Source organism: Pantherophis guttatus, chromosome 3 (genome assembly GCF_059756535.1).
Source record: "Pantherophis guttatus breed Tessera chromosome 3, ASM5975653v1, whole genome shotgun sequence".
NCBI classification, from domain to species: domain Eukaryota; kingdom Metazoa; phylum Chordata; class Lepidosauria; order Squamata; family Colubridae; genus Pantherophis; species Pantherophis guttatus.
The window spans coordinates 98,481,484-98,505,599 of NC_142065.1; the positions used below are offsets into that span (position 1 = coordinate 98,481,484).

The window sequence follows — 24,116 nt, forward strand, 5'->3', positions numbered from 1 at the left end:
GCTGAGTATCATCAGCATACAAGTGAACTCTCACCCCAAAACCATGGATGATCTCACCCAGCGGCTTCACATAAATGTTGAACAGAAGGGGCGAGAGGACCGACCCCTGCGGCACTCCCCATGCAAGGCGCCTCGAAGTCGACCTCTGCCCCCCTGTCAACACGAACTGCGAGAGGTCAGAGAGGAAGGAGGAGAACCACCACAAAACGGTGCCCCCTATTCCTAACCCCCTTAACCACTGCAGCATGATACCATGGTCAATGTTATCAAAAGTCGCTGAGAGATCTAACAGGACCAGGACAGAGGAGCAACCCCTGTCCCGAGCCCTCCAGAGATCATCCACCAATGCGACCAATGCCGTTTCTGTGCTGTACTCCTGTCTGAAGCCCGACTGGTACAGGTCCAGATAGATAGCTTCATCCAGGCGCCCGGGCAGTTGTCTTGCCACCACACTCTCAACAACCTTCGCCACAAAACGAAGGTTGGTAGACCGGACAGTAGTTGGCTAATTCAGCCAGGTCCAGGGAAGGCTTCTTGAGGAGAGGCCTCACCACCGCCTCTTTCAAGGCAGTGGGAAAGGCACCCTCACTCAGAGAAGCATTTATAATCCCCTGAAGCCAGCCTCGTGTAACCTCCCAGGAGGCCAGTACCAACCAGAAGGGACACGAGTCCAATAAACATGTGGCGGCACTAATCCTACCCAGAACCCTGTCCACATCCTTGGGAGCCACAGGATCAAACTCCTCCCAGATAATGTCATCATATTATGCCAGCATGACATCACAGAGTGCAGTTATCTTCCCACCAAAGTGGTACCTATTTATCTATTCAATTTGCATGCTTTCAAACTTCTAGGTTGGCAGGAGCTGGGCCAAGGATGAAAGCTCACACTATTACATGGGGCTCAGGTCTGGAACCTGGGCTGCTGACTCTCCAGCCAACAAACCTAAAATATTAACAAGGCCAGAGTCTGCCACCCCCAAACCGGAACAAGAATGTGTGGAATTCTCACCAATTTTTATCACAATGAAAATCATCATCTTTCCACATAGATCTTTTAGCAGTTTTAGAAGAGATCTTTTGTTGAGGTTGTTTTGCTGCTCAGAGTCCCTGTTGTGACATGGGTAGCTGTATAAATCAAGTCAAATAAGTAAATGTGTTTGTTTACCATGTAACATAATCATAATCTAGTTTCTCACTTTAATTCTGCTTCTTCCTGTCAATAGTGATTACTTAAGATTTGGTATTTAATCACACCCTTTTAGGTTTATGTAACATAAAGTCACTTCTGTCAATTTTCCCTTTGGGGCACAACCTAATGAACTCAAGTCGACTTTTGTAGTACAACATTAACTAATAATTTTTTTAAAATGCATTCTGAAAATTGCTATTATTAAATAGAATTATTGTATGTGTATGTAATCATTTGATGGAGTGTTGCTCCATCAAATCTGGCCCACATCCTTAAATTTAATTTATAAAATTAAAAAGTAATGTGCGGTTTCATTTATATACAGTACAGCATTCTCTCTCTCTCTCTCTCTCTCTCTCTCTCTCTCTCTCTCTCTCTCTCTCTCTCTCTCTCTCTCTCTCACACACACACACACACACACACACACACACACACACACACACAGAGAGAGAGAGAGAGAGAGAGAGAGAGAGAGAGAGAGAGAGAGAGAGAGAGAGATGTAAGCCCATCTCAGCAGATACCTTTGCATTGTTTTTAAAATGTATATCTCTCAGATATCATTTGGTGAATTCAATAATGCAACAACAAATCTCAGCGGAAAGCAAAAACGCAACCTTTTTTATTATATTGTATTTTGCCTTTCTCATATACTTTTGGGAGTATGGAAATCTGCACTTCTTAAATCTCTTCATATTTATTTCTAAATCTTTGCATATAAAAAAATATATATGAAGACTAAATTTGAACACATTTGGTCTAGTCCTCTTAGAAAAAAAAAGGTGTTTTTGTTGCAGTTAAAGTTTCAGTAGCTCTGGGTTTAGGAATTTAAATTCCCAGTAAGACTAGTACTTGATTTCTGTAACCATTATTTCTCCAGTTGCAATTACAGACATTGTTAAAAAAAGGAAGGAATAAATCCTGCTTTAGTCAGGGAAGAGCAACCCTGCAAGCTTATGATAGGAAGGCCAAAATACAGTCCCCAAATCATATCCTTGCGCCTGCCAGCTATGGATTAGTCCCAATGCTTTTGCCATTACCAAAACAAGAATATTCATAAAGATTTGACTTGGCTGCCTTACTTGGGTTACATTTGGCTTGAGGGATTTCTAGTCAAAGCCTGGAAAATAGGAAATGCAAGAACAGGATATACAGTTTCAGCTTTAAAAAGAAAAGACTTTTAGGCAATAAGAAAAGACTATTTACTGCCATATATTCTTGGGAATATGTTCTGGTTGATATTTGTGCTGAAAAAATATATCTTATATACATGTTTTATTGAGAAAAAAATGAAAAAGTAGCAATTCTCAATGATGTTTCCTGGACATTGAACAAAACTGACCCTGGACTTCTTTTAGTTTTAGCTCCATGTAGTAATTCCATCCCATCCCATCTATCCATCCATCCATCCATCCATCCATCCATCCATCCATCCATCCATCTATTATCTATCTGTCTATCCTATCTATCTATCTATCTATCTATCTATCTATCTATCTATCTATCTATCTATCTATCTATCTCCAATCATCATCATCATCATCATCATCATCATCATCATCATCATCATCATTATTATTATTATTATTATTATTATTATTATTATTATTACTATCTTTATCCATTAAATATGAAACTCAGTCAACTGAACATTCAAAAATGCATCACAAATACCATTGACTGATGCTAATGGTTGATACGGGTTGCTGCCAGCATCCTAGGTATCAACCAAGTACCTTCTTAAGATGTATGATGTTCCAAGTAGCACAGTTTTATGCAGTTCCACTGGTGCTATTACAGGAAGCTTATTATTATTGTTGTTGTTGTTATTGTTATTATTGTTATAAATAACTCAAGGCGGCAAACATATCTAACATATGTTACATATCTAACATAAACATATCATCCTTCCTCCTATTTTCCTTACAATAACCCTGTGAAGTGAATTGGGCTGAGAGAGAATAACTGGGTCAAGCTGACTTTTATTGGTAAGGCAAAACTAGAACTCATGGCTCCCAGTTTATAGCTTTGTGCCTTAACCACCAGAGTAAGCTGACTCTCTTTATTAACCACAAATACTCAAGAAAATATAAACTGTATGGGTTTCTGAGGCAAAAATCACATTGATACAACTTATACCATAAAGGAAGGAAGGAAGGAAGGAAGGAAGGAAGGAAGGAAGGAAGGAAGGAAGGAAGGAAGGAAGGAAGGGATGATGAATACATACATATCAGGGGTAGAACCTTCACATCTGGTTCACAAATGTGAGTGCGTGCACCTCTTCCACGGAGGTGCAGAGCCTTCTGCACATGCCCAGAGGGTCGAAAATGGGATGTGATGATGTCCAGGCAGGTGGGCGGGAGCATCCCGCCGCCAGCGCTACCGGATCACACGATCCGGATAGAACTGGCTGAATTTCACCATCTATCTGATACATATGTACACACAGTAGTCCTTAAAACCTCTGGAGTGGAATTATTAGTTTTCAGTAAAAACATAGAGGGTCATTGAAGCATGTATACATGTATGGCTAGATATACCCATGATTTGCTTTGATTTTGGATAGATAGAGAGATGATATAGATTTAGATATATATATATAGATAAGTGGTGGGTTTCAAAAAATTTTACTACCAGTTCTGTGGGTGTGGCTTGGTGGACGTGGCATGGCTTGGTGGGTGTGGCAGGGGAAGAATACTGTAAAATATCCATTCCCATCCCACTCCAGGGGAAGGTTACTGCAAATTCCCCATTTCCTCCCAATCAGCTGGGACTTGGGAAGTAGAGAACAGAATTTTTACTACTGGTTCTCTGAACCACTCAAAATTGTGTATCTGTGCCTATTTTTTCCGGCTTAAGTTTCTCTCTTCCAGTAATTTTCTGGTTACCAGGATCCTTTCTGATATTCTTCCTCCTCTTGGAAAGTTAGGATCAGACTGATTTCTGACAGTACGGTCTTGCAAACCTTTGGGGTTTCTAAAACAAGAGCTGCAATCTGGCAGGGGGTGTTTTCAGGTAGATCAGAGTACATAAGGCCCTCAAAATTAATAGCAAATGATTTATTCCTGCAACCAAATTACTTAGTCAGCATCATCTGCCCATCACACAAAACAGCTTTTTGATCAGTCTGCTTTAATGTCTTGCCCTCTGCAATATTAAGGAAAGATATAACCATCCTCCTTTTGCACAGTGATTTTTGTCCCTGTGCTCTGGAGGAACCAGATATATTAGCCTAGCCTAACACTAGCCTATGTGTTCCTTTGATGCCCTTAAAAGTTACATTACATCCCTATGCACCCATCAATAGAAGTCCATTTTATCCTGAGGACAATCTTATTTGTTATTTGCTATCACATCAGAATCCAACACAAACAGCTGCCTTTGCCTCATACAGAAACTACTCTTAATAATTCCTCTGATTTTATTAATGCATAGTTTCACCCTGTTCCTTAAATCTCTTTCATTGCATCTAGGTTTTACTAATTGTGCTATGTTTACTTTATTGCTGACCAATATACAATTTTATTTCTGTACATTCACATGCACATAAACTCATACAAATATACTGAACATTCACTTAATAGCTCAATATTTTGTAGGTCGGACTTTTACAGTTAAAGTGGTTTAATAATTATTTGTCACTATATCTATTGGCTAGACTCTGTTCCTGTACCCACTGTATTGTAGAAATCACATTCTTCCTAAGTTTTAGAATCATTTGAGAATTTGGGTATTTTGCTGTTTTTGTCCAGATGATGTTCACATTTTCTCTTTTTATGACATTGCTTCTTGTAATCTGTTCTTTTATTCTTTTATGAGGGCAACTGTTTAATTTGTTGGTCAGTTGCCATAATAAAGATCCTCTATCTGAATAAGAATCTTAAAAGGTTGGGGGTTTTTTGGTCTTCATCTTATTAATTAATTGCTGTCTCTCCATTGATCAGATCACTTTCTGCTTCCCTCTTCATACAAATAAACCTTTATTAAAAAAAGAAGAGGGGCAAATTTGGAGTTTATTTCCCCCTATTTATGCCAGATATTTAATGCAACACTTATTATGACATTACCTTTCATAACTTGTTTGTTTCTTTTGTTGTACGTTCAGAGATATTTATACAAGCTGTCTAGAATCCTGTTTCTTCTTTAGAAGTAACTGGCCTACAAGTACAATAACATATAATCTACTGGGGAAAGAATATTAAAGCTTGGTCAAATGTTTATTTTGATGGCTTCCTAACCATCACAAGATTATTTTTGTTTATATCTTGACATTTTTGTTTTTATAATTTTCTAGCTGTGTAATAATTATTTATAACTAAATCCTTATTATTTTTAATCAAGTAAATTCCTAAAATATATTAATCATATTTTGCAGAAGTATTGAATCCTGTTATTAGATGTAGGTATATTGCTTCTCTTTGTCGGCTAGTCAACATTTGAGGTATGGGTTTGATAGCATTCTTGACTCAAAACCTCTCAATTTATAAGCTCCACAGTTCCTGTGGTCTAATCATGAAGAGTAGCTGCCCAAAATCACATGGATTATTTCCATGATCTCTTCTTTCTCTGAAGACATTTCACTAAGCCAGCATCATTCACTTTGTATATATAGTCTTTATAGTGCCAGCAGGATGTCAGTGAGCCATGGTGCTCACTGGAAGTCACCCTGAAATTTAATTTTCTCGATGTATTTCCAGTTCTGATGAACCCAATGACACTAAAAGTAAAGAGAGAGGAAGCAGACAGTACCCCAGGCTCTGTCTTAGGCCTAGTACTCTTCAATATCTTCATCAATGACTTAGATGAGGGGATAGAAGGGGAACTCATCAAATTTGCCAGCAGGAATGTATTTCAGAAGACAGGCTCAAGATACAAAAGGATCTTGATAGGCTTGAACACTGAGCCCTATCGAACAAAATGAAATTCAGTGTAAAGTAAAGTAAGGTTCTACATTTAGACAAGAAAAACCAGTCAGACAGGTATAGAATAAGTGATACCTGGCTCAACAGTAATAACTGCAAGAGGGATATTGGAGTCCTAGTGAAAGATCATTTAAATACGAGCCAGCAGTGTGCTGCAGCTGCCAAAAAAAGCCAATGCAATCCTACGCTGTATTAATAGAGGGATAGAATCAAGATCATGTGAAGTGTTAATACTACTTTATAGTGCCTTGGTAAAACCACACATGGAATATTGCATCCAGTTTTGTTTGCCACAATATAAAAAAGTGGTTGAGATCGGGTGGGTTGTACTTACCTTTACTACCAGTTCGCAACGGGGCTCCGCAGTCGCGCTTCTACACATGTGCAAGAGCTTCCTGATGATGTCAGGGTCGGTGGGCAGAGCCTCCCTCTGGTTTTACTACCGGTTCTTGCGAACCGGTCTGAACCAGGGGCAACCCACCCCTGGTCAAGGTTCTAGAAAGAGTGCAGAGAAGAGCAACAAAGATGATGTGGGAACTGGAAGATAAAACATATGGGGAATGATTGCAGGGTTTGGCTATGTCTAACTTAATAAAAGAAATACTTGGGTGATATGATAGCAGTGTTCCAATATCTAACGGGCTGCCACAAAGAAGACAGTGCCAACCTATTATCCAAAATACCTGAAGGCAGGACAAGATGCAATGGATAGAAACTAATCAAGGAGAGAACCAACCTAGAACTAAGGAGAAATTTTCTGACAATGAGAAGAATTAATCAGTGGAACAACTTGCCTCCAGAAGTTGTGGGTGCTCCAACATTGGAGGTTTTTAAGAAGAGATTGGACAACCAGTGAAATGGTGTAGGGCTTCCTTCTTAGGCAGGGTGGAAGACCTCCAAAATCTCTTCCAACTTTGTTATTCTGTTAGAACTGTTTGCTATTATTTTGGCTTTTTGTTCTTTAAAAATCTGTTAATGTTTTTTAAAAAGAAATGAGTTAAAACTTACCTCTTTTCAAAACTGCAAGTGTAGAGGTCCATTTGAAAATCTCAAAGTCTTTTTCTGCACCGAGAAAGTTCAGCCACTTTATTGTTGTTTTGATATATCTTATTGATTATATTCACTACGTGTCAAATGTTTTCTCTTATATCTCTTCAAAATGAATGCAGTTTGATCATAATATATCATTCAGATTAAAAAACAATTATTCCCTGTGCAAGTATTGCCATGAGAAACTGATCTACAGTCAGTAAAGAAATGGGACTATATGACTCTAGGTATTTTGGATCTTTTCCCTCTTTATACAGTAAATCAAATAGATAAAGGCTTCTTTCCATGACAAAGAGAATTCTTGGAATCTTGGAATCTCGTTCAGTAGTTAAAGTAAAAGTTTAACCAGAATATCTTGAAAACTCTTATAGTGTATTGCAGAATTGCCATCTGATCCTGCAGCTATACTCAATTTTAGGGTTTTTTTCAGTACCTCTTTAGTATTGTCTTGGATCATAGGCTGATGTAATAATTCTTCTTGGTTGTCTGTAAATTTTGTAAATAATATATTATTCAGATATGCTTCAGACTTTTCTAAATCAAATGCCTGTTTAATATATAATAAACAAATTGATCTATCATTTCATTTCTTATAAAAACATGCTTGGCTCCATCCCAAATAGAGTAGTGTTGTTGTCCTACTCCTTAATTAGTTGGCGAGTCAACCATTTATCTAACTTACTGCTTTTTAAAAAAAATATTTCTCTTTAATAAAATTTTCTCTCTTGTAAATTTTAGATCCAATAAATCTAGTTGCTTCCTTGTTTCTTTAATAATATTTTATTCTAAATACGAAATTGTATTAAATGTATGCCTTTAGTCTTAATGTTTTGGACTGTTTAACAACTATTTTTCTGATCTATCTCATTCAATGCAAAAGAACTGACCAGGTTTCACATATGTTAAAAATAGGAAAGATAAAGGAATGTCTGTGAATCTCATCCTTAGTATCTGCTTTCATACCTCTCTAGATTTATCTAACATTTACAAAAGTTTATCTTCAAAGCTGAGACCCATTTTTGTATAGTGGTTCAGGCTAGAAACCAGGAAACTGTGAGTCCTATTCCTGTCTTAGGCACAAAACCAAGCAAGAACTTGTTCATGCAGTCACCAGGAATCAAAATTGATTTGAAGGCATTGTCCCCGCTTCCCCCCCCAAAAAAACCTTCCACCACAAATAGATCTAGTCAGGATTCCTCATTGCATGATAATATATAAGTGCATCCACTTGAAACAAACATTTTGCAACCTTTATCCTCAACACACAAAAATATACAGACAACCTCACTCACTTTCCCACCTGTATCTATGCAGACAGATTGTGTGAATATGGCTTAAGAGAGATTTCAGAGAGATTTAAGGCATGTGTGCAGGGGTGAAATGCTACCGGTTTGGACTGATTCGGGGAAACTGATAGTAATAAAAGCTACCGGTTTGGGCGAACCGGTATTTCCGACGATCAGCTGTGCTGCATGATTTATATTCACTAGAAAGCAGGAAATCCTGCTTTCTAGTGAATCTAAATTGCACGGCACAGCTGTTTTCCCCCCCTCGCTATTCTACTTATCTTGGAAAAGGCTTCTTAAGCCTTGTTTTTCAGTGCTGCGCATTAGTGCCTACAGTGCACATGCGTGCAAAGCACACATTTGGCACACACTGGGCATGTGCATACAAAGTGCGCATTTGGATGCACCGCACATGTGCACGCACAGCGAACCAGTAGTGGACCTTGGAGGATTATAAATTAAGTTATATTTTCCCTTTCAGCCTTATCATTCTCGTCTAACAGCATGCTGGAAATGATTGCAGAAAGAATTCAAGCCAAAATGGCATTACTGAAAAACAGTAGGCATTTAGATGATATTTGCAGAAACGTAAGGACTTGAAGAGCTACATAAGAAGCATTTTCTTAACGGATCTCTGAAAAAAGAAGGAAAGGGAAAAGAGAGAAAAGGGGAAAAAATATTATGTAACTTGTGTCAGGTCATTAATAACTGGCTGGATTCCTGAATGGGAACGTATGTGCTACACTTTAGTGCACTTCATTGTATAAAGTTTAACATTCAGTGCCCTTTGATGCCCTGAGAGAAAGTATGCAGAGAAAACTAAAAATTACAATAGATTGGGTTTTTTCTTTTCTTTTTTCTCTCTCTGTGTTTATTCATCAGTTATTCATGTACATTGTGTGTAATCAGCAAGAAGCTACAATAATAAGGCAGAAAAATGTCACTGGAGCATTCTAAGTGTTGTCATAACTGACAAATAAAGGCCATTTAACATGCTGCCTAGGCAGTCTTTAAAATGCTTATTTTTTTGCTGGGGCAATGTAAAATATATTCTACAGAGAGCTGAATTTACTATCAATTGTTAAACACAAGACAACCTTTCCCATTTTACCTGTACTAAGTAAATTCTTCTAACTAGAAAATATCTACTTCCAATATTTCTAGACCAAATGGGAATTATATTGCTTAAATTATAGTTTATGTCTAGTGCAGCTCAGGTCTCACTACATTGTGTGCTTGAGTGATGGGCCAGTTGTTGGGTGTTTTTTTTTGTTTTTTTTTTTTCATTTTTAGTGGCATTTCATTGAAATGATTGTTAACAATTGCTTCCTCCTGCTCACTTTTCTCAAAAAATTCAGCACTGCACATAGTTTGCTCCCTAGAGTGACTCATTCTGGCATCTCTGCTGCATGCAATCTTCTGCTGTTCAAATAATTTAAACACAGGTTTTTCTAAAGAGGATTGTAGACTTAAGAGTTCAGAAAGAAGCACGGAGCAAACATCCTGCAATGGCTCTGTTTGCGCATAACAAAAACCTCATGGCTTGTTAGTATGAGACTATATGCATTTCAAGCCCCAATCACTTCTGCTTTACTTGTATTGAGAGAAAGAAGAAGTATAAAAGCTCTTGTTCTCAGTCTGTAAATAACTTCCACTTTATCTGTCAAAACCCAGATGAGTATTTATAACTATGGCAGTTAATTGAAAAATTGGAAGCAATACTTCAAATTGTTCCTGTTACTTTTGAAATTGTTAGATGGATTCATTAAAGGAGAAACTTCATGAAACCGTCTTTCAGCCAAAGAAACATTTTCATCCATGCTTTAATTGAAAAGTAAAACAACAACAAAAAAACCTTCCTCTTTTTCTCAAAAGTTATAACATTATTCCAAGAATTTATGTGCATTTTGTTAGAATACAGTAAATTTAACAGTCCTTGAACATTAAGAATGCATATTGTATGGACCTAATACCACTCCCCACTCCACCCACTTCTTACTCAACTGCTGTGATGCATCGAAATTAGAGCTTGGCAATTTTTTCCTCCAAAGAAAAGCTTCCTGATTTTTCTGCCTATGTATTACCAAATGTAAATATACATGGGATTACAAGTTTAATTAAAATAACTTGAGAGATTCTGGCAATAAGCTAATTTTCAGTATATCAGATCTGCAACAGTGAAAATTTGACTCTTGTACATCTGTTAGATTCATGCCACATTAAAGCTTAATACAGACAAAATTAACAGTATCATATTTCCTGGTGCGTCATCTGCCATCCGTGATAGTGACAAATGAAATGGATAAAAATGTGCATAAATTGGAGTTGTTGTTGTTGTTGTTTGTTCATTTTGGCTGCGCAAATGATCCAATGATCTCTTGGAAGTGTAACTTTTTTAAAAAATACTACATTTTGCCATTTTGCAGATGAATTCAAGTTCTTTATGAAAAGGCTGCCCATGAATTATTTCCTCAACACATCTGCCATTATGCACTTGTGGACAATGGATTCAAATTTCCAGCATCGCTATGAGCAACTGGAATCCAGCATGAAACAACTATTCCTTAAGGCACAGAAAATTGTTCATAAGCTCTTTAGCCTCAGTAAGAGGTGTCATAAACAGCCACTCATCAGCTTGCCAAGGCAAAGGTAAGAAAGCAAAGGGATAGGGGAGGGAATACAATCAATCTCTCTTACTGGGGCATATTGTGGAGTATGTGTGTGTGTGTGGTGTGTGCGCCTACACACACACACACACTAATAAAATAGGAATAAAACATGAATAAAAGACTAAAATGCATATGAAAGACTAAAATGCATATGAATAAACAAGAGGTTTACAGACATCATAGAGGTTAAATTTTTCCAAGATATCATTAATTGATTGTGAATAACTGAATATATTATATGGTTTGAAAAACTTGAAAATTGCTATTAAGCTATAAACAAAGCATGAATAGCTGCAACTGTGGAGAGCAGAGTAAGTATTTGCCACAGAATAAAATTATGAACTACAGTAAATTCTATCCATGTCTGTAAAATTTCTGATCTAATATAGAAATACTTTAAAATAAAAATGTAGATCTCATTCATAGAGAAATGCCCACTTTAGGTGCGGTATTAAGATATAATCTAAAAATGGTTTCAAATTTGAATGCCATGGTGTAGTCTCCAACAAAATTAGCCATTCTTTTATAGAGGGGGCTAAAGATCCCTTCCAATAAACAATATATGGTATCCCTACACCAGTTAACATATACAAAGATAATTTAGTGTGTTTTAGGGGATATATGATTTAGTAAATTTTAATAAAAATATTACAAGTTGAAATGAGAACTGAACTCTTAAGATTTGTTTTATTCTGGTACGAATCATTTCCCCAAACTGTTCAACTTTGCTACCTGCTCTTTACGTTTCAGACAATTTTTAAATAATGAAATATATATTTTAGCAATCAGGCCTGGAATAACATTACTCCTACTCCCCCCCCCACCAAGCATGTGTGTGTTTCTGCAACTATTTTAATTCTATCCTTTTGATTTGAAGACACTGAAACAAGTCAGGTGAATTGAATCATTGTGAACTGAAAGCCTTAAAAGAAGTAGCTAGAGCATAAGGTAATCTACTATGTACTCCATATTAAGCAGTCGGCATAATAATAAAATCAAAAATTTGGAGCTGCCCAATCTCCACATTCTTCCAAATCTGTCAAATCTGAATTTAATCCTTAGGATTTGTTGGATTATGTGTAGTTTATTACTTGTCTGTGCCAGTCGCTTAAAAATTTATTTTGAATATGTATTGGAATCATTTGGAAAACAAAGTAAAGTCTTGGTAAAATATTCATTTTTTACAGCTGCAATTCTTCCAACCCACAACAAATTTTTAGCAATAATTATTTCTAAATAAATCATTATTATTTTTTGACAGGTGGATTTCTAACTATTTCATTTTTTTTCTTGTTCTTTTTGTTAAGCCCTGTTACAAGATTCGGTATTGCTTTGCTTTCTCTATTAAATTCCATGTCAATATGTTTATGTGAAGCAAACCTATATTGCTGTATATACAGCAGTCCAGATATTTCATTAATACTACCCAGTTCTAGTTGGGTAACTGAGTACAGGAACAGCATGCATTTTAAATGTGTAATTTTTATTTGCTAATTTAACCCCTGAGATATTATTTCCTAGACATGTTTTCAGCATGAATTGCTCTTATGCCAATAGAAATAAGAGGAGATGGGCCAACCCTTGTCTTTCGTCCTTCAGTATGATGCACTGATGTTATAGAGATCCATTTACTGTTTACACTCTGTATCCATGTGGGAAATAAATGGGTGACAAGTCATCTTTTTCAAAATTTCAGGAATAAATCCTGAAATCCATTCTCACTCTCAGAGGCTTTTTCTGCATCAAGAATGATCATAATCACTTTTTTTTATTATTACTATGTATCTTATTGGTAACATCCAGTGTGATCCTAATATTGTCTCTCATGTAAATCTTCTGAACAAATCACATCTGAGCAGGATGTATCATTTCATTTTTAAAAAATTCCCTTTGTGAGTATTGCCATGAAAAGCATAATAATTACATTTGTGAAGACTGAATAAAAAACAAAACTGTATAATTTTTGATTGGCCTTCCTGCCTAAATTAATATTGGCCAGGCCAGGCCATGAGATGAAGCATAGGAGTATCTCCTACACAGTTTTTCCGTAATAGATTTCATTCAGAAGATTAAGAATTCTATTCCTGTCTCTTTTCTTTATCATGGAATTATTTTGAAATTATTTCCAATCCATTTCCTGACAGTCTCCATAGGACATGTCTGTATTTCTGTATTTTTTCTGAGTAATGAAATAACAAGATTGTGGGGCTATGTGTTTCTACTATTCTCTAATGTTGTGATTGTGTGTGTGTGTGAGAGAGAGAGAGAGAGACAGACAGGCAGGCAGGCAGGCAGACAGACAGACCGACTTAAGGACAAAATGAGACTACTCTATCCCAATTCCTAGGGGTGGGAGGCAGGGGCAGTAGGTCTTCAGTAGTTTCCTAAATGACAAAGCAATAGCACTTAGACTTATATACCACATCATCATGCTTTAAAGCCCTCTCTAAGCGGTTTACAGAGTCAACATATTGGCCCCAACAATCTGGCTCCTCATTTTTACCAACCTTGGAAGGATGGAAGGCTGAGTCAACCTTGATCTGGTCAGGATCGAACTTCTGGCAGTCAGCATAATTAGCCTGCAATAATACATTCTAGCCTCGGCATCATCAAAGCTCTAAACATAGCTATGTAAATTTCTGCCATTCTTAAAAAGTTAACTACTATACTAACAGACAAATAGATGGACATGTTGTTGAACCTGACTACATAATGCCCATTCAATATTCTTTTTGATTGGAATTAATTTAAAAAAAATCAGGAAGGGGACCATCACTCTCACACTGCTTTTTTGATTCCAAAGTACAAAAGGTCTACAGGATTCCAGTTTGTCTCTTTCCATCTGCCAAATCTAAGGTAAGTAATTTGAGCAGGACAAATTATGATATATTTCACAGGCATTTCTAGGTTTTCCATATATGTAATTATGGAAGTAGCCAATCAGTTTAAGGAAGGGGGAAATATAAATGTCCATTCAGCGTATGGTCAGTATCAGTGGTGGGTTGCTCCTGGTTCGGTCTGATTCTTGCGAACCTGTAGTAACAGCAGCGGGCGGCTCCGCCCACTCACCCGGATGTCATAATGAATGATCTGCGCATGTGCAGAAGTGCGTGCACACTCCTGTTGCAAACCTGTAGCAGAGGTAAGTAGAACCCACCCCCGGTCAGTATATGCTTATACCTCTCCTATTAAGGGAGAAGGGGGGGAATCAGCACTATTAGAAAAAGAGGAGGAAACTGCAGCACCAAGATCTCTTGAAATCAACGCCTGTCCTCCTCAACCTGCACAATCTAGTATGTGCAAATTGCACAAACCAATAATTGAACTAATTGCCATTATTGCTATGCTATATCCAAATTAAACTGCCCCGGAAGTGGAGAGCTTTCATTTCTCACTTATGAGTGGAAGGGAGATAATGCTATGTTCTTAAAAGTAGAATTAAAGCTTTTCAAAATGATTAAATGAATTCAAATAAATGATAAATTAAGATGGCTATTTTTAAAGCAAAAAAAGCATAACTTCTATGGAAAGTTTCCATATTATTTCAACATTTGATCTGAATTTAAGAGGAACTTAAAAAATTTAAGAAGACTCTTTAGTGTCTAATCAGAAAGAGCTCTGCTTTCATGAGATCAGACTGTAAGTGTCTGTCTGGATTCAAAACACCAGACTGCATTTGGGAACAAGGTGAAATACGCTTCAGGTTTTCCTTCATGTAACTTCAGGCTACAATATATCCCAGATGGATTTTTTAATGATGCTGGATTCCCAAAGAAAAGAACAATGATAGCTTTTAAGTTCTGGTGGATGACTTTAAATATGTGTTATGACAAAGTGAAATATCTATTTCAAAAGTATTTTATACTTGATAGAAGTCCATAAATCATTGATGCTACATTTCTCTTAAATTATCCTTAGTGCTGATTTCTCAGATTCAGCTAGCCACTTTCCAAGAAAGAAGAAGAGTGAAAAGGAAAAGCAGTCAATACCCCCAGACTGCTTTCTTTATAATCCTGGTTAATTTATGATGATTCTATCCAGCATCCACTGAACCTGTTCACAGTAATGGTAAAAAGAATATTCCTTGAATCTATGTCAAGCTAAAATATCATTCAGCTCAGCAACAGTGATTTTGTAGAGGGACTAAAAACTACATTATGGAAACCATATATTCAAATCAAAAGCATATTTATTTTTCTTATACAAAATAGCAGACAGATCAAATGACTAATATAAATTTGAAACCATTGTATGAGAAGATGTCATCCCTAACTGATCTCCTTGGCCTGATTTCAAAGTAATTATTAACCTGAAAGTATCATAGAAATGAAATATCTATTTATGTCACGCATGCTTGATTATATAGAACTGGTGTGCACATTTCAAGCTACTTCTAGCATTAACTTAAATCAGTTTTATATTAACTCAGACCAATTTCAATACTCTCTGGCAATGATAACAGACGAGTATCTTCCCAAGTGTGTTACCAGAGATCTTGGAGATGCCAGATCAGCTTTGCTGAATGTGAACTGAATATGAACCCTTGCCTTAGGCCAGGGATGTCAAACTCATGTCGTTATGATGGCGTCACGTGATGTATCGGGACTTTTTTTCTCTTCACTAAACCGGGCATGGGTGTGACCAGTGCATCACATGTCTGGCCCGCAGGCTGCGAGTTTGACAGCCCTGCCTTACACTGAACTTCGACTCTTGTTTAAATTTTAATACTTTTTACAACTTTTCACCATTCCTTGCTCAAACTCCAGATCCTATAATGATCAAATCTCATTAAACACAAAATGTTTTTAGCTAGCTTGAGATCATTGTACAAGACAATTAGCCAACAGCAGCAACAAAAAGACATATTTGAAAAATATGAGCCACCATGTAGACAGTTGATGTTCCCATTTAGATCCCGTCTCAAATAATATCAAACAAAAAAAGTGTGATTCAGGCAATTTCTTACAAACTGAATTTACAACTCCTAGGTAAAGTGAACTGGTAAATTAAAGTTCTGAATGTTGCCCACGGAGGTACAAATGTCTACAAATTATAATGATGCTGAAATTCTCATGAATCTTTATATTTTATTCCTATGAGAATAATGTTTTTAATGTTAAGTTTTTCCAGCTATGACAATTCTTTTTTTTTTTCTAAAATAATTTCCCCCTATTGCTGTTGTTGTTATGATTGTTATTATTTTGGAAAAGAAAAATGAAAATTGCTATAAGTAGTAAAATGAGTAAATTTAATTAGTAAAACTAAGGAAATGAAGAATTTTTCAGTCTCACATTTGTTAAGAAGATTGACATATTGATGGTGTTGTAACCCGGAATTGACTAAAAGTAGAAAAATTATATGGGGATAAAAGTAAAAGTGGTAATCATAAGCAATTCTACTTATTCAGAAAAGCATATTACATAAAGTAAATTATTGTTTACATTTGGAGGTGATATTTTTTCCAGATATAATTCTTATCTTACAAAAAATAAACTTGAACCTTTTCTGTTTTAGCTCCTTAATGTGCCAGATAAGGTAAAAAAACCTAGGTAAAGCACAATGATCTGAAATGGAAAGATTATTCCTTCTGCTCTGTTTTGTTCCTATTGCTTTAAGTTTAACACTGGGCCTGGTGGCTCAGCAGACTGTTAGAATTGTGATTAACACCAGCTGTCTGCAATTACTGTAAGTTCGAATCTCACCAGGCTCAAGGTTGACTCAGCCTTCCATCCTTTCTAAGGTAGGTAAATTGAGGAGCCAGTTTGTGGGGGCAATTAGCTGACTTTGTATAAATATACAAAAGTATGAAGGCTATTGCTTAACGTATTGTAGTCTCCTGAGTCTCCGGAGAAGGGCGGCATATAAATCAAAATTAAAATAAAAAAATAAAATAAAAAAGTGCCATGTTTACTAAAAGTGACAGGAAAAACAACTGGAAATAGTTTCAGAGGGGGATTGCTTGCATGTTTTTGCAGGGACATGACAAAAGTTGGCAAAACCATGCCTTCTTAGTTGTCCAACTTAATGTATTGGCCACATTATTAGTTTAAGTTTTAGTTTACACTACATACATATTTACATATACATACCAATGCTATGGATTGAATGCAAAGATCCTTGAGAAATAGCATACATACCTTCCTGGTGTCACAGATGAGACCAGGAATTTAAGGACAAAGAGCACAGATCTTCATTTAAATCTACTTTCTTTGGACCTTACTAGATGAATAAAGAACTTCATTTCGGAGTTTCCAAATAAGTATAGTCTTATTTTATACCTATATTAGAAGTAGAAAATCCATGTTCGATGGCTACCATTTATTTCCCCAGAACCCTCTTCAATTGCAGTTTAAGAGCTGCAAATTATTTGGGGATATTAAAATATTTTTGAGGTACATTCTTGTTTTTCGGTTTTTTTAGGGGTTGATATTTTGGTGGGATCTGATGACTTTGCTTCTTGGTTCATTTCATACAATTTGCAGATGGGGTGAAGGGGACAGGTAAAGGAACAATACATGTTCCTGTGTCTCTCAGGTATCCTTCTTCCTGTACTCCAGAATTTAACTTACAGTCTTACTGAAATTAGCTCAGCCTTCTCTAATCCATTCTGTGCACATAGATTAGATTTATGTTGTTCTAATTATGCGGCTACATGCAGAATGGAGAAAATGGACACTCAAGTACAACATATTTGGTGGCAATAGCTTAATGAACGCAGGCTGGGCTGAAAACAAAATCTTTTGGGGACTCAATGAAGCCTTCCGCCAGAACAGGGATCTACCTTTTATGAATCCAGAATCATCCCTGAAACTCCAGTCTCAATGTGCCATTCCAAAATTCATCCTAAAAATGGTGGTTGCCCATCAGTTGTGCCAAAGGTGGAAAAACAATGTAAACTTGTATAAAATATATTTGGAAAGAGATGGAGTGTCACTGATCCACATCACTGTTCTTACATCATTTATCTTTCTGCTTAAATCATCTTCATTTAATGATCTCATTATCCCTTGCAAGGTGGAATCTGGTCAACTGAATGGAGCTAGCAGAGTGTTTTAATGGCCAGATGCCCTTCCTGTCACCAATGTGGAGTTTTGTTCAGCAGATATATTCTCAGTGTGCCCAGAGAGAGAAATATCTGCCTCTACCTAGGATCAAACTCACAGTCCCCTGATTGTGGGGCGAGATCTCCACCTCTGGAAGATGCCAATTACAGGCTTTGCTAAAATCCACAAAGAGGTTGCAATCCAGCATAGAAGAAATTGTTTTTTTTTTTTTTATTATTACAACAAAGGATTTCAGAAATAGGTTAAGGTGATATCTGGGGAAAGGAATGTCATCAAAATAATAGAAAATACATGTAGCTCGGGTTTTAGATTTTGGCAGTGGTTTGCTCTCCGAGCTTGTTTCAATTTAGTTTCTGAACGTTTCATTACCAGAATAAGTAACATCATCAGCAGGATTTTCTTCTCCTATTCCTCTTTAGCTTATATGTGTCTTGTGTGCCAGTGTGGTCAGTTGGTCGTGTGATTGGTTGTTTGCTTGGAGCTATATTTAAATTCTGAGCAGCTGATTGGTTCTTTTGTCATCCCTCAGATTTGATCCTAAAATTAGCCCTTTGAAAGGAAGATAAAGAAAGTTAAGAATTTTTCACAATTTCCTTCTTACCTAAAACCACAATATCTAGACTGATATCATGTCCTACATTACAGAAAAGTATTTCCAGGGCTGTCAGGGAAAATGTGTTCTATGTGATGGTCTACATAAAATTCCATAAAAAGATGAGTGGATATTTAAAGCGATCCATTGACAATAGACAAAGACACATTTCATAATTCATCCAGTGTCTGCACCATGGTAAAATGTATTTTCCTTTAAATATTTTTTAAATAAATAATAATTTAGTTTAGATATGTGCATTCTCTTTTGCTTCTCAAATGCCTGCTCCTCCAACAGTAATGTGAATTGCAATGTCAAAAGAAAGCTTTGTTGTTGTTGTTGTACAAAGTTTGGAGGAAGAACAAGAACAACAACATCAAAAATACCCCAAATTTTATAGCATAACCCCTTTTAAACCAGGAAGAATGCTCAGAAATTAAGCAAGAAGCATTTTGGTTTATATTTCAGTTTCCTGTTTATTTAACTAATTCAAGATATACATTTACATATAAGAATCTTAAAATATGAACATTTCTTATCTTCATATAGATTTGGAATGATTGTGCATGTGTATATTTTAATAAGATGTACCCTGATTTTTTCCTAATTTTTGCATTTTCGTAAAAATTACATACAAGATAAGAAAAACCAAACCAAATCAATACAAATTTCTGTTAAGATTTATAAAACATTGGCTGAAAGGTCAGCCTTACATTTTAAGAAGATGCCTACATTACCATATATAATGATTCCCCGTCTTAACTCAGGCAGCAAAAACTTCATTCTTGGATATTTTAAAAAATATTGTATAGGATTTTCAACAAAGAAAAGCAATTATGCAAATGAGTGGGCCCTTTAAACTTTATGATTCTTACTAGACTGTGAGAGTATTCCCCAGCTAATCTGCATAATACAAAATAGATTTGCAGTGTATTTCTGGAATATGCAACTGGTATATGGAAGTGCATGATTTTTCCCCCCAAAGGTTCATATATTTAGGTACTTTTCCTCAGTAACACAGATTGTTTCAAGTTTTACGGGTAGCCCTCATTTTATGTCCACAATTGGGATCAGAATTCCTTTTCTTTTTTTAGGGAGGGGGTGTTTAACATTTTATTAGTTTATAGCAGGGGTGTTAAACTGGCGGCCCATGGGCCAGATGCATCACATGCAGGCCACACCCACCCCAGCTCCTCATATGGGAAAAACGTCATGAAACATCATGTGACAGCAGTGTGACATCACGAGTTTGACATCTGTGGTTTACAGAATAAAATACGAAACCAAATAGTAGGACACAGAGGGGAGAGGAAGGGGAAAAGAGAAGTGAGGAAGAGAGGAAAAGAAAACAAAAGGCATTGACTTCTGACTCCCTCTGTTGAAGTAGAATAAAGCATTAATATCAAACCTCGACTTTTTGCTTTTCCATAATAGCCATTTCTATAACGACAAATCAATCTAATTAGCAAAACCCAAATCAAAGTTTCATTCTTTCCACCTCAAGCACAAAGTTCAGAAATGGTATCCAAGTAGAAACAAAAGTATGTGTGTATGTATATATGTATATGTGTGTGTGTGTGTGTGTGTGTACTTTATATATGTGTTTGTGTGTGTGTGTGTGTGTATATCCTGTTTCCCCAAAAATAAGACATCCCCTGGTAATAAGCCCAATTCGGCTTTTGAGCGCCTGCACTAAAATAAGCCTCCCCAAAAAATAAGCCCTCCCTTAAAATAGCTGGAAATCAGGTATGACAGGTGCGTGGATAGTTGTTAAGTGTGCCATGCCCAATGTCACAACCTATTTTGCCAAATTAAGCAAATTACTCCTTTTCCTGAGAGGCCGCAAATGGTGATCCCATGAGCCTGGAACACTGCAACCATCGTAAATACGTGCTGGTTGCCAAGGGCCTGAATTTTGATCACGTGACAATTGGGATGCTGCAACACTCATAAGTGCCAGAACTAGTCATAAGTCCCTTATGTCAATGCTGTTGTAACTCAGAATAGTTCCTAACATATGGTTATAAATTGAGGACTAGCGTTAATAGTTTCCTTTTGACTTAGGCAGAATTTTTATTATATTTTGAATTTCAAACTAAAAAGGGGTAAAAACGATCAGTACTAACTTCACTGATTAAAAATTCTTGCAGCATTTCCTAGAAGTCATATATTGCATAATGTTCACTTTTCAGTTTTCAAATGGTTTAGCAAAGATGTGGATTGTTTTAATATGCAAAAACAAGGACACATTTGAGAACAGTGACATGGCAGTATATTATGTTTTTTTAAAAAAACAAAAAAACAAAACCCTATCACTCAATGGCGATTACCATTACTGCAATACAATATGTCATGTTAGGCAAATTCTATGAAGATAAAATGGTGGCTATGAGAGCAGTTATTATTCTTTGTAAGTTTTGTAAACTACATTTTTAGTATTACAGCTACAAATTTTACTCTTGTCTCTGAAAATCCATGAAGCTGGACTCTGTAATGTGAACGGTGTTACAAATTTGGATTGAGGCTTAGATCACTGTAATTTATTTCACATAATTACCAACAAATATCATAATATAGAAAAGTACAAAAGCCATTTTCCTTTAATAGACAGTGAACTAACAACAGATATGTATGCATGCAGAAGTAAATATCACATTTAATCTATATTTATCCCAAGGATTTTGTGATTAATTCAGTTAAATAAGAACTATGTTTGCTAAGCTCATTAAATGTAGCTACTAAATTATTAATAATTTGAGCACAGGGATGTGAGTTTTCAAAAGGCCCTGTTTTCATATATCCACATATAATTATTTATATCTTATTTCGCCTTGGAAAGAACTGCAAATGTTCCCTTTTATAAGAAAATACATTTGTGAAGTCATTTTATTTATTTAGTCTTATCTATAACACTTGGTCCATGAATGGATATTAACAGGAAGGTGTTAAATCTGTTAAAAAACAGATTTTTTAAAATCTGTTTACCAACTCAGGCTTAATAACAAAAGAAGGAATTTTAGGAATCTATAGTTTAGACATTTTTTTAAAAAAGTCAGTCACAATTAGCAACACTGTCATGGTTTTCCTTAACTTAGAATAGTTCTGTAAAATGAACATTATGGATGAAGTGGAGAAAAGAACAAATAAGATGACTTGTCTAAGGCTATCAGTAAGAGACTCAAAATATTTTCTTAGTACTACTTTGTATGAAAAATGATGATATTACTGGGCTACCATCCATCTTATGCCATGAGTCATAGAGCCAGTTTGGTCTAGTGCAGGGGTGCTATTCAGCAGATTCTGACAGGTTCTGGAGAACCTGTAGCGGAAATTTTGAACAGTTCGGAGAACCGGCAAATACCACCTCTGGCTGGCCCCAGAGTTTTTTTTATTTATTTATTTATTAAATTTCTATACCGCCCTTCTCCAAAAAGGACTCAGGGCGGTGCACAGCCAAAGTAAAAACAGAGCATACAAAATTTAAAAACAGTATTAAAATAATTAAATATTTTGGCCGTAAATTAAAACAACCCAATTTAAAATCAATTTAAAATTAAACTCAAGCCAGCCCAGCTAGTTGAAATAAATAGGTTTTCAGGGCCCGACGAAAAATCCGGAGGTCTGTTATTGTACGTAACTCTGGGGGAAGGTTGTTCCAGAGGGTGGGCACCATCACAGAGAAGGCTCTCCCCCTGGGGGTCGCCAGCCGACATTGTCTGGCGGACGGCACCCTGAGGAGGCCCACTCTGTGCGAGCGTACTGGCCGGTGGGAGGCTATTGGTGGCAGAAGGCAGTCTGGTAAGTACCCCGGCCCTAAGCCATGGAGCGCTTTAAAGGTGGTCACCAACACCTTGAAGCGCACCCGGAAGACCACCGGGAGCCAGTGCAGCTCGCGCAGGAGAGGTGTCACATGGGAGCGCCTTGTCGCCCCCATAATCCCCCGCGTGGCCGTGTTCTGGACCAGCTGGAGCCTCCGGGTGCACCCCAGGGGGAGCCCCATGTAGAGAGTGTTGCAGTAGTCCAGGCGGGAAGTGACTAGTGCCTGAGTGACTGTGCGTAGAGAATCCCGATCTAGAAAGGGATGCAACTGGCGTATCAGGCGAACCTGATAAAAAGCCCCCCTGGCCACGGCCGTCAAATGATCTTCTAAAGACAGCCATGCGTCCAGGAGGACGCCCAAGTTACGAGCCCTCTCCGTGGGGGCGAGAGATTCGCCCCCAATAGCCAGCGATGGCGTCAGCTGGCTATATCGGGACGCTGGAAGCCACAGCCACTCGGTCTTGGAGGGGTTGAGTCGGAGCCTGTTTCTCCCCATCCAGGCCCGCATGACCTCCAGGCACTGGGACATCACTTCAAGGGCATCGTTGGGGTGGCCTGGGGTGGAGATGTACAGCTGGGTGTCATCAGCGTACTGATGGAACTCCACCCCGAAGCCACGGATGATCTCACCCAGCAGCTTTACATAAATGTTGAACAGAAGGGGCGAGAGGACCGACCCTTGTGGCACCCCACAAGCAAGGTGCCTCGGGGTCGACCGCTGCCCCCCCCCCGTCAACACAAATTGCGACCGGTCAGAGAGGTAGGAGGAGAACCACCGCAGAACGGTGCCCCCCACCCCCAACCCCGCCAACCGGTGCAACATGATACCATGGTCGATGGTATCAAAAGCCGCTGAGAGGTCTAACAGGACCAGGATAGAGGAGCAACCCTTATCCTGAGCCGTCCAGAGATCATCCACCAACGCGACCAATGCCGTTTCCGTGCTGTGCCCAGGCCGGAAGCCAGACTGGAGCGGGTCTAGATAGACAGCTTTATCCAGGTACCGGGGAAGCTGTTGCGCTACCACACTCTCAACAACCTTCGCAACGAAGCGAAGGTTGGAGACTGGACGATAGTTAGCCAAAACAGCCGGATCCAGAGAAGGCTTCTTGAGGAGGGGCCTCACAACCGCTTCTTTCAAAGCAGCCGGCAGGACCCCCTCACTCAAAGAAGCGTTAACAATCTTCTGGAGCCAGCCTCGTGTCACCTCCTGGGAAGCCAGTACCAACCAGGAGGGACACGGGTCCAACAAACATGTGGTCGCATTCAGCTGTCCCAGGACCCTGTCCATGTCCTCGGGAGCCACAGGATCGAACTCCCCCCAGATAACACTCTCAAGACCTGCCTCAGTCATCCCGTCCGGACATACCCAGTCAGAGGCCAGCCCTTCCCGAATCTGAGCGATTTTGTCATACAGATACTGCACAAACTCCTCAGCTCGGCCCTGCAAGGGGTCATCCCATGCTTCCAGATGGAGGAGGGAGCGGGTCACCCTAAACAGGGCGGCCGGGCGATTATCTGATGA

General features: G+C 37.9%; 1 protein-coding gene across 2 annotated transcripts in view; it reads left to right on the forward strand.

Annotated features, from left to right (window-relative positions):
• BRINP3 (BMP/retinoic acid inducible neural specific 3) overlaps nucleotides 1-24,116 on the forward strand; it is a 297,673-nt gene that overhangs the window by 242,477 nt on the left and 31,080 nt on the right. For both annotated transcript variants that reach the window (XM_034409600.3, XM_034409601.3), the window contains exon 7: nucleotides 10,874-11,096. In XM_034409600.3, coding sequence (XP_034265491.1) covers nucleotides 10,874-11,096 — 223 coding nt within the window. The remainder of the gene's footprint in view (nucleotides 1-10,873; nucleotides 11,097-24,116) is intronic.